The 11,634-nt window shown below is 42.0% G+C and overlaps 1 protein-coding gene across 1 annotated transcript in view; it reads left to right on the top strand.

The window, feature by feature from the left end:
* lrrc3ca (leucine rich repeat containing 3Ca) overlaps nt 1–10,755 on the top strand; it is a 44,072-nt gene extending 33,317 nt beyond the window's left edge. The window contains exon 2 of the mRNA XM_068013007.1: nt 9,291–10,755. Coding sequence (XP_067869108.1) covers nt 9,379–10,161 — 783 coding nt within the window. The 5' untranslated portion in view covers nt 9,291–9,378 and the 3' untranslated portion in view covers nt 10,162–10,755. The remainder of the gene's footprint in view (nt 1–9,290) is intronic.
* The last annotated feature ends 879 nt before the right edge of the window (nt 10,756–11,634 follow it).

Below are 11,634 nucleotides of genomic sequence, written 5' to 3' on the forward strand. Positions count from 1 at the left end.
TTTTTTTTCAATGCGCAGTCTTAAATTTCCTTTGCGAGGCTGCGCACGTGCAGTATTTAGTGGCATAAGGCTTGCCTGGTGCCTTCCAGGCTGCCACGCAGCCTCGCACTCAAACAGCTTCACAGGAACATTGGTCTCAACCATCTTAAATGTATTCGCACCTCCCCAGGTTGCTGCGTCAATGAGACATTTCACACATTGGTTTCGTTTGACTGAAATTACCAAGTTTAGTATCAAATTTAGTTGCAATTTTGTGCCCAGCTTTGAGACTTTCCAAACTGCTTTGACATAGAACTCTTACAACTAAAAGTTGGAGAAAAGTTGGCCCCAGAAATGAAAGACCAGGGGATGGATTGTCGTTCGCGGGTTCTGATCCTGACACCGGGCTGAATTCCGGGTCGGGAAGCCAGAACTGCTGGTGGGGCCCTGGGAGCGATTTTTGAGGAGGCAGCCAATTAAGTGGCAGCCTGTGGGAGCTTTGTCCAATTAAAGAGGTGAGGGCTCCCGAGGCTGGAGGGCAAATAGCAGGCCCTCCAGCACTGAAAGATCGGCAGCCCCACCATCAGAGGTGAGAGCTGCTGATGTAGGCAGGTGAAAGAGAGGGCACAAAAAGATGTTCTAAAATGGCCTGAGGCAGGAACATGTCAGAGGATCGGCAAGCTGGCTGGTGGTGGGAATTTGCAGACCAGTCCGCCATCAGTCCTGCCTCTGCAGCTGTTTGAAAATTCAGTCCCAGGACTCTCATCAGCTACTGCACTCAGCCTCTGTGAAAGAAACTTTTAAAAACTATTTTGCAAAGGTAGTGTTTGTGGCTTGTGTTGCCAGTAATTGGTTTCTGCTGACATAGGAATGATTGTTCTTCAGCCAAACATATCTAATGTTGCATTCTAAGGAAATAATGGATATCAACTAATGCGGTGACCATTTCAGATACCTTGACTGCAGTCAACTGGTATTAAAAGGTTATTGCTTGACTCATGACTAAAATGATGAATTGACTTTTTTCTGCCCTGGTAATGATGTGATTAACCATATCCAACCAAATTGATTGTGTAATTACGTCTGTTCAGCCCATTGATTGTTATTTATAGTTTTCTGGAGACCATGTATAGCAATTTGAACCAAGCAAATTGTTTTTAATGTAAAACAAGTGTATTTAGAGTTGGGGGGGGTGTTGTCAATGGATGTTGGGTCAGAACAGGATCAGGCTTAACTATGATGCTCTGTATGGTTGAACATTATGCTAACACATGAAGAATGGCCACTTAGGCATTGTGTTAGGTGGCTGGTGGTGCATGAGGAACCTCACCGCATCACGAGGTCGGGGTAAAGGCAGGGAGTGAGATGGTGGTGTAAATAAACCTACATGAGCAAGGGAAAATTGGATCTTATTTCACCTTCATCAAGAATGTACACAGCAAGCTGTTCAGTTCTTGCTAATTGCAAGCTGTAAAAATGTTGAAAGAAAAATAAATGGGAAACCGTACCCTTAATGAACCTGCTAACTAGGCAATGAGAGATGAGGTAATCAATATGCTTCTATTTTGAATTGCATTTTTAATGTGTGAATTGCTTCTGTCATATTAGTCTAGCTTTTCGATATTGTTTAAGAATTTGGAATTGATGCTTGTTTGACCTGAGCTAACTCCGCTTTAATGGGAATGTAGAGTTGACCATTCAGCCCCTCAAGACTGTTCTACTATTCATGTAGGTGATGGCTGATCTGCACTTTAACTCCATTTCCCTAATACTCTTACCAAGGTTAGATTTTCCTCTGCCCTCTGGGGGAATCAGAGTTCCTCAGGCACTGCAGAGAGAAAAAAGGAGCAAATGTCCACTGCATTGGGTCTCCCCATCCACTCAGGACTGAAATCAGGAAGGACTTCATGACACAGAGGGTTGTATGAAGCTGGAACTCTCTCCTCCAAAAATGCCATGGATACCGAGTCAATTAAACTTTCAAGATTGAGGTTGTTGGATTTTTTTTTAGGTGAGAGTATCAGGGAAATATGAAACAAAAGCAGGGAAATGGAGTTGAGGTACAGATCAGCCATCATCTAAATGAGTAGCAGAACAATCTTGAGGGGCTGAATGGTCAACTCTACATTCCTATTAAAGCTGAATTAGTTCAGGTCAAACAAGCACCAATTCCAAATTCTTAATATCGAAAAGCTTGACTAATGTGACAGAAGCAATTCACACACTAAAAATGCAATTCAAAATAAAAGCATATTGGTTACCTCATCTATCATTGCCTAGTTAACAGGCTCATTTCTAAGTTATTTAGACCTGATAAAATAAAAGAGCTGTTGTACAGATTGTGTTGATGAATAATGGAAAGCCAAATATGCAGTGTAGTGAGTGGAGCCTAAGCCCTATGCTGCAAGTGGCAAACAGCTGCTCCAGGCTAATACCAGAGGCATTAATGGGACTTGCTTTAAACAGTGAACCAATTAATAACAATTTATGAGGAGCAATCTGTACAGAAAAGTAAACTATTAATGAATATTTTAAAGGAAATACAGTGTTTTGAAAAACAATTCATAAATGATTAAACAAATATAAATCAATATGCGGAAGGCAATGGAATGCATGCATCAGTGTAATCATACTGATTAAAAAGTTTTAAATTTAAAATTGGGAATATATTATATTCCAATTTTGAATCTTAAACCTTGTAACCAGTTCATATATCATAGAAGCTTGTAGCCCACAAGAAAGCCATTTGTGGTTAGCACCGCAGCCTCACAGCTCCAGCGACCCGGGTTCAGTTCTGGGTACTGTCTGTGCGGAGTTTGCAAGTTCTCCCTGTGACCGCGTGGTTTTTCGCCGGGTGCTCCAGTTTCCTCCCACAGCCAAAGACTTGCAGGTTGATGGGTAAATTGGCCATTATAAATTGCCCCTAGTATAGGTAGGTGGTAGGGGAATTGAGGGAAGATGGGGATGTGAGAGGGTAATGGGATTAATGTAGCATTAGTATAAATGGGTGGTTGATGGTCGGCACAGACTCGGTGGGCCGAAAGGGCCTGTTTCAGTGCTGTATCTCTAAATAAATAAATAAAATCCCTCTGCCAGCACTTTGAAAAAGAGCTATGCAATTAGTCCCACTCCCTCTTTTCTCCATACCTCTGCAATTTTTTTCTTTTTCAAGTATATATCCAATTCCCGTACTGTTGAATCTGCTTTCCACCACCTTTCAAGCAGTGCATTTCAAGTCATAACTCACTGCATAAAAAAAATTCTCTCCATCTCCTCCCTTGGCTCTTTTGCCAATTTTCTTAAATCCATATCCTCGGGTTATCAACCTTCCTGACAGTGGAAACAGTTTCTCTCTAACTATTAAAGCAGAGAGAGGTGCAACAGAAACATTTTGTGTAAAATTTCTGCTCATCATGATGCTGGGGAATGGAACACTTCACATTTTATGATCAAGCATCAAGCACTCCCAGGCCAAAAGAAAAGGCAACTTGTGCAATGGGGTTGGGCTGTCTCAACCTAACTGCAAGACAAATATAGATGAGGAAGGCCATTCAATGCATCCATCTAAGAAAACCTGCAATCCTTCATCACAGATTCCACTTAAATATTTCACTCTCAAGGCATTAGTTTCCACAAACCATCGCCCATTCTAGTGTGAATGCCTAAAGAACAAATTCCTGTCATTGGTTTACACCTGGATCCTTTTGTCCTGTTTTCTGGGCATATCCTGAACTAGAGTTACCTTTTCTTGTACTCCAGCAAGAGTTAGCATCTTCAGGAAAATGGAGGAATAAAACCCCAAAAATTAAAGACGTTAAAAGCCAAACTTAAATTTTTGGATAATAGGTAAACTGGAACAATTAGGTCACCTACTTAGTGTGATGTTATTCAGCTCACTGTGACCGCCTACTTGGAATATGTCTTGTAACAACAGGGAGTTCAGAAAAATTAAAGAGCAGAGGTCCCAGGAGAGGATATTGCCTGCACCTGGTTATAAAACCTTAATTGATGTCAGCAAGTTATAGGCAGAACAATTAAAGTCTGCTCTTTGAGGACCTGGGTTAGAAGTTCAATAGTAATCTGATAGATATGTTCTATTACAAATTGTGAGATCATACCAACATTACTGCCTGCCATTAGTTGGCAGTGTCAACGATTTTTTTAGACACTGTATACAATGTTTTCACCATTTAAACCATGAAGCACCACCAAATGTCTTAACAAACAAGTGCTGTAATGATAATGGAAATATTTCCTTCCTTTCTTTCAGTTCGGTTCCTAAAATTTGCTCCTAACTGTCCTCATTCTTTTCCCAGCTGTAGCACTCATATGTCTCAGTCAGAAGGTTGTAGCTTGAAGTCCCACTCCAGAGACTTGAGCACAAAATCTAGGCTAATACTACATGCAGTACGGAGGAGGTTTTTTGGGTTTTTCTGCCAAAGTTACAGTGGTAAAGTGGGAGGAATTCTGAGGAAATTCACCCCCATGGTGCCATGGCCCTGTCCTGTCTTCTTCTACACATCCCTGTTGTTTAGTTGAATCTCTTTTTTAAGATGCACATATTTTTCTCTCTTAAAATGGTGCTGTCACTTTCCTCGACTGTATGCTTGAAAGTGTCAGCCTGAGTTACAGAGAGGTGGAGACTGATGGCTGTAAAGGGCCTGTGCATTAGGACAGTGATGATTACGTAGTGGGCAGGGAGAGATGCCATGACTAATGTGGCAAAAGAGTTCTAAATGTATCACTGGCTGCATCGACAGCAGTTTAATAACTGGTCAAATGCGATGCCTATTTTTCATGGTCCATGTAAACACATAATTAGGTGAGTTTCTTCTTTGTCCTTTTTCTAATTTTATTTTAGCGATAATCATTTAACTTCTGTATTTGTTGCACTTTATTACCCCTTCCTAAATCTGTAAGATTCTGGACGACAGAAATTGACCTCAAATACCTTCACAGTCACAAAGTCATGATCATTGTCTGACTCATTTCCTCTTGGTGACATAAATAGCATGAACTTAGCACATTTGAGATATAAATAATTGGATTTAGTTTATCTACAGATCGAGCTCCAGGAGGCGTAAACACTGTTGGGCTCCACAGTTCAAACTGTGGTGATGAGGAAGGCGTATTCTGTGCCAGCCTGCCTGCCTCGTACAACATCCCCTGCATGTCTGTTTAGCAGATTTAACCCCTGCTACCTTCAGCACAAGACCAGGGATCGAATGTGGGGCCTTTCTTGCCTGTTTGCACTGAAGTGACTTAGGCAAAATTGAAATACTTTGGGGGGTGGCGGGTGCAGTGGGGGGAGAGAATTTTCATACGTAAGCCCAGTCTCCCCATTGTCAAAAAGAAACCCATAACCAAAGCTATGAAGTCTTTTGTGAAATTCAGTTAAGATCCAGGAAAGCACTTTAGAGGGTGGCTAATGCGGTTGTAGATGCGTTGGTGTTAACTTTTCAAAATTCGCTAGATTCTGGAAAGGTTCCATCAGACTGGAAAATAGCAAATATAACCCCTCTATTAAAGTGGGGGGGGGGCGTGGAGGCAGAAAACAGGTAACTATAGGCCAATTAGCTTAACGTCTGTCGTGGGGAAGGTGTTAGAATCGATCATTAAGGAGGCTATAGCTGGGCACTTAGAAAAACTCAAGGTAATTGGGACTAGTCAGCATGGCTTTGTGAAAGGGAGATCATGTTTAACCAATTTATTGGAGTTCTTTGAAGGAGTAACATGTGCCGTGGATAAAGGGGAGCCTGTTGACATACTGTACTTGGAGTTCCAAAAGGCATTTGACAAATGCCACATAAAAGGTTATTGTGCAAAGTAGGAGCTCATGGTGTAGGGGGTAACATATTAGCATGGACAGAAGATTGGCTGGCTGGCAGAAAACAGAGAATGTGCATAAATGGGTCCTTTTCTGATTGGCAGGATGTGATGAGTGGAGTCCTGCAGGGGTTTGTGCTGGGATCTCAACTTTTTGCAATTTATATCAATGACATAGATGTGGGGAGTGATGGCATGGTAGCTAAGTTTGCAGATGACACAAAGTTAGGTAGGAAAATATGTTGTGAAGAGGACATATGGAGCTTGCACACTAATATAGATACGTTGAGTGAGTGGGCAAAGATCTGGCAGATGGAGTATAATGTGGGAAAATGTGAAGTTGTTCACTTTGGCAGGAAGATTAAAAAAAGCATAGTATTACTTAAATGGAGAACGACTGCAGAATTCTGAGGTGCAGAGGGATCTAGGTGTTCTCGTGCATGAGTCACAAAAGGTTAGTATAAAGGTACAGCAAGTCATAAAGAAGGCTAATGGACTGCTATCCTTTTTTACGAGAGGAATTGAAAATAAAAGTAAGGATGTTATGCTTCAGTTATACAGGGCACTGGTGAGATCACATCTCAAATACTGTGTGCATTTTTGGTCTTATGTAAAGAAGGATGTGAATGCATTGGAGGCGGTTCAGAGCAGGTTTACTAGATTGATACTGGAAATGAACAGGTTGCCTTATGAGGAAAGATTGGACATATTGGACTTGTTTTCACTGGAGTTTAGAAGAGTGAGGGGAGACATGATTGAAGTATATAAGATCTTGAACCCTCTTGACAAGCTGGATGTGGAAAGGATGTTTTCTCTTGTGGGGCAGTCTAGAATGAGGGGGGACTGTTTTAAAATTAGGGACAGAGATGAGGAGAAATTGTTTCTTTCAGAGGGTTGTGCAACTCTGGAACTCTTTGCTTCAGAAGATGGTGGAGGCAGGGTCATTGAATAATTTCAAGGCAGGGGTAGATAGATTCTTGTTAAGCAAGGGAATCAAAGGTTCTTGGGGTAGATGAGAGTGTGGAATTCGAGACACAGACAGATCAGCCGTGATCTTATTGAATGGCGGAACAGGCTAGAGGGGCCGAATGACCTACTTCTGCTCCGAATTCATATGTTCGTATATACTGTAACTGTTTATAATGAATTTGGGACAATTTCAATCCTATTCTTAAGCAAAGCTACATATACAGATTGTCCATAACTTTGCACAAATTGGTTCCCAGTTGGCAGTTTTGCTGAAAAGAGGTAGCTGATATGAGGAATGGAGTTGGGGTGGGGACCTTCCGAGATTTTGGGAAAGGTATTTTGTTGCAGCAAAGTGGAGCTTTATTCTGTTTCATGCCAACACCGGTGCCTCCCACATATCTCCTAGAGGGATGGTGTACACTGTTTCTCCAGAACATCAGCCTAAGTTACAGCAGCAAACTGACAAACCCTGGCAGCGACCCTTCTTCTGGATGACCCACTCCTCAGCTTCCGGTCCACACAAGCTCACCAGATTTTTTTTTACAAAGCATGGTTCTGCTCATCACTGAAAATGTAATAATTTTCTCGTGTGGCAGTCTTTAAGGTGTGTCTCTCACTAATCAGCTGTAGCAGAGCTGCAGAAATCCTGGGGGAAAGTGGCATAAAATGCTGCCTTCTCAGGGTTTCCGTGGTTCTTCCACCCATTAATTGGACAAGCGGGAGATCCGTTGTGGACATTCACCCCCTTCGTGACTCTCAACAGGTTGACGGGACAGGCGCCTATCTCTGCAATTCTTGTGGTAACTTGGGGGAAGCAATTGCTCTTTCAGCAGCGCATCACTGATCTGAGACGTTTAGCATTGCCTCACTTCACACCGACTTATCACTGGGAGTTGCTGGCGGCAGCCTGCTTGTTTAAATTTGCGGCTAAATTGGCAGTTTCAAATTCCCTGCCCTTTTGCGAGAGCACGTCCCCAGAGCACGCAACGTTTTAATAAGCTGATTTTGATGTATGTGTTGCTCTGTCCGTGAAGCAGTCTCGCTTGTCAGCACCATTGGCTCTGACTGTCCATGCGGTGATCTTCAGTCCTGCTCCCCTCAGCACTTCACTGCTAGTCAATGCCAATGAGATTTTGAGAATTTTTCCATCTATGAATTACAGCTGTCAGCTCACTCATTGGGTAAATTGTCTTATTAGGTTAGTAAATAGAAAATGCAACTAATCATGCATAAAATAAATTTCATTATTCGCTGTAAGATGAATCATGAAATCTCATGTTGCAGAAGACCCTCATATGCTATGGCCTGAGCATTCCCTGATGGTGTTGGAGCAGAGTTTCCAGAGGAAGTTTTGCTAGGAGCTGGGTCTACTAATAAATGGAGAAGTTGTATACCCCTTTTGTCAATTCCCTCTCCAAACCTCCATGTCTCCTCCTTTAACACCCTCCTTAAAACTTACCTCTTTGACCAGGCTTTTTGCCATCTATCTAGTGTTTAAGAAATAGGTTGAATTGCCTATGGCTGTGGCTATTTACCAATTTTTTAATTCTTTCATGGGATGTGGACGTCGCTGGCAAGGCCAGCATTTGTTGCCCATCCCTAATTGCGTTTGACAACTGAGTGGCTTGTTAGGCCATTTCAGAGGGCAGTTAAGAGTCAACCATATTGCAGTGGGTCTGGAGTCACATGTAGGCCAGACCAGGTAAGGATGGCAGATTTCCTTCCCTGAAGGAAATTAATGAACCAGATGGGTTTTTATGACAATTGATAGTTTCATGGCATTTTATTTATTAAATTAATTGAATTTAAATTCCACACGTGGTGGGATATGAACCCATGTCCCCGGGGTATTAGGTATTAAAGTAAATTACCATCTAAGATTTCGTTCGGAGTACTTCCCAATACCCATGTTAAACATTTGTTGAATTCTAAAAATATTTGTTATTTTTTAAAAATTGGATTTCCTACCCTAACTGCCATTCAGTTTGCTTCCTACCAGCGAAGCCATTGGCAGACAAGGGCAGCCTACACCCCAGAGCAGGTCCATTTTCTTTATAGCATGGCAACTTTGGACAGGCCGAGAAGCCAAACCAGAATGACTGGAACCATGAGCTGACCCAGAATCATCTGATGCTCGGGGCAACATCCCATCATGTTTCTGGGATCCGTATTCACAGACTGATAAAAGTGAATGGAATCACTCCTGAATGAGAGTGTTTACTCCCCGTCAGCAGGAGTAGAGATAGAAAATTCAACCTACTTTTTAAATATTAGACATTAGGGAAGGACTTTGAAGAAAATGTCCGTCACTACTTTAGTGGAACATGATTAACTTTGACAAAATTTGAGTTGAAAAAAGCACACAAATCCAACAATTTGGATGGGGAAAGTCACAAAAGACAATAAAAGACTCCTGTAGAAACTATAGCAAATGTCTAATTCAGAAATGTGAACGATTATACCAAAACAGCTTGCACTTATTGTTTTACTAAACGTACTTGTTTCCCTCCTTTCAGATTGCACTGAAGGTTCCCGGAAGGTCCCACAAAGCTTGGGCTTTATTTGTGGATTGGAGGATTTCCAGGATTATGCCGATGCCCCAGAATGGAGTTGAGGAACGTGCTCCTGCGGCACTCTGTCGCTATGTGGTTGCTTTTACAAAGCTTTGTTCTGATGACTTTTTGCTTTAACTCAGCAACAACCTGCCCAAAAGGCTGTTACTGTGCAGAATTAGACAAGAAATTAATTGTCCGCTGCAGCGACATGCACCTGAAAGAGGTCCCCAAGGACATTCCAAATAATACTTGGAAGCTATACCTTGATTCCAATCAAATAACTTCTATTCCACATGATGCCTTCAAGGATCTGCGTGACTTGGAGGAACTAGATCTGTCCAATAACGCCATTCAGCTCTTGGAGACTGGAGCATTCCGAGGCCTGAATGAAAGTTTGAAGATTCTGAACCTCTCGCATAATAAACTAGAGACTGTGAATGAAGAAGTATTCAGCAAATTGAAAGCAGGTATAAAACTTTCGGACAATCCCTGGTTCTGTGATTGCAGGCTGCAGGAAATGATTAAGACAGTTACGATTAAAATTGGTTCATCCAATGACATCATTTGCGCGACTGCTTATCCAGAGGAGCATGCAAAGAAATCTTTCCTGGAGGTTGCACACCATGTGAACTTCTGTAACATTCACAAAAAGACAACCGATGTGGCCATGCTGATCACCATGTTTGGCTGGTTCACCATGGTCATCTCCTACTTGGTGTACTACGTGAGACAGAATCAAGAAGACGCAAGACGGCACCTTGAGTATTTGAAGTCGCTGCCCAGCAAGCAGAGGAAGTCAGAGGCCTCCTCCACGATTAGCACAGTGGTGTAACACAACACTTTGAAAGGTGAATTCTTGGGATGGGGTGGAAAAAGAAAAAAAAGAATAAATCCATTGGTTCAAGATCTGTGACGCTGTAAAGATCAAACTGGGACAGCCAATCTTTGTAAACCAGTGGACTGCAACTTTGGCCCCTGTCCTCACCCACAAAACTTTTGTGCTTAAAAATGGATTGCCAAAAGTAAATAGCATTGAGTACAGTAATGCTCTGCTCAGTATTGTACTCGGATTAAGAGGTCACAGTCTAGAGTACCTAATATACGAAAAATGCTGTTGATGCCTTATGTTCTTGTAAACTAAGGAATGAATACGGAATGAGCCAGCAACAGGAGGAGAATAAACCTGTTACTTAATGTGTTCTGAAGGACTATTCTTCCATTTAAATTGGGCCAGGTTTAGCTCTATCTTAGTCTCTGCCTTTCTCTCGTTCTTCCTTTCTCTCTGCTATTAAGCATCCTAAGTTTTCTTGATCTGTGTCCAATTCACACAAATACACCATGTTTTTGACAGTTGCAAACCTAATAAATGAGAGCGTGAAACAAGGAGAATGTGTTTTTCTGGCAGAATCATAGGTACTTATTTGAGTTGAGGGTATTGGTGGCTTACTCTATTGAAGCCTATATTGCATCCATCTGGAAATGGTTAGAAATATCAACAAGTGGAATTATAAAAATATTTCCTATTACAACACAAAGAGTTGGTCGAATACCATGGGCCATTAGCCAACGTGTAGAATATCTAAAGTGACGGAGGTGATCAGGCTTGGCTTGTGTGTGAAGCTTACACTAGCAACCTATTCAAAAATGCAGTCCTGTAATGTAGGAAGCTTGCAAGGAAGAGAAGTCATGGACCCAGCCATCCATCTTGGACTTGCTCAGGGAACAAGTATCAGTGGGGCCATTGCCACAACTGGAGCTTGTTTGTAATTTGTGTTTTGCTCTGCTAATTGGTTGCAGCTCATTCAGTTAATGAGCTGTGATGACTGAGCAGTGGTTAGAATTGAGCTCCTTGTTCGGTCTGAATGCCTGTCTCTCTTCCACAGTTATGTCACGCCCAGATATCCTGGAAAGGGAGCACATGGTGTCTGCTGGTGCACTTGAGGCCTTCTGCAACCAGTAGGCACCAGAGGGACTGGATTTGTTAAGTTTTTTTTTTGAAGTTTTGGATTTTTGCTATAGTTTATTAGCGTTGTCCCTTTCAGAAGGAGGCACTTACTCCCTTTTAATTGACAAAAACCCTTGATTGGCGGTGGCGTAGTGGTTAATGTCACTTGACAGTAATCCAGAAACCCAGGCTAATGCTCAGGGGACATGGGTTCAAATCCCACCATGGCAGATGGTGAAATTTGAATTCAATTAATAAGTCTGGAATTAAAAAGCTAGTCTAATGTGACAATGAAACCATCATCAATTGTCATAAAAATCCATCTGGTTCACTAATGTCCTTTAGGGAAGGAAATCTGCT

This window comes from Heterodontus francisci, chromosome 33, assembly GCF_036365525.1.
Source record: "Heterodontus francisci isolate sHetFra1 chromosome 33, sHetFra1.hap1, whole genome shotgun sequence".
Classification (NCBI taxonomy): domain Eukaryota; kingdom Metazoa; phylum Chordata; class Chondrichthyes; order Heterodontiformes; family Heterodontidae; genus Heterodontus; species Heterodontus francisci.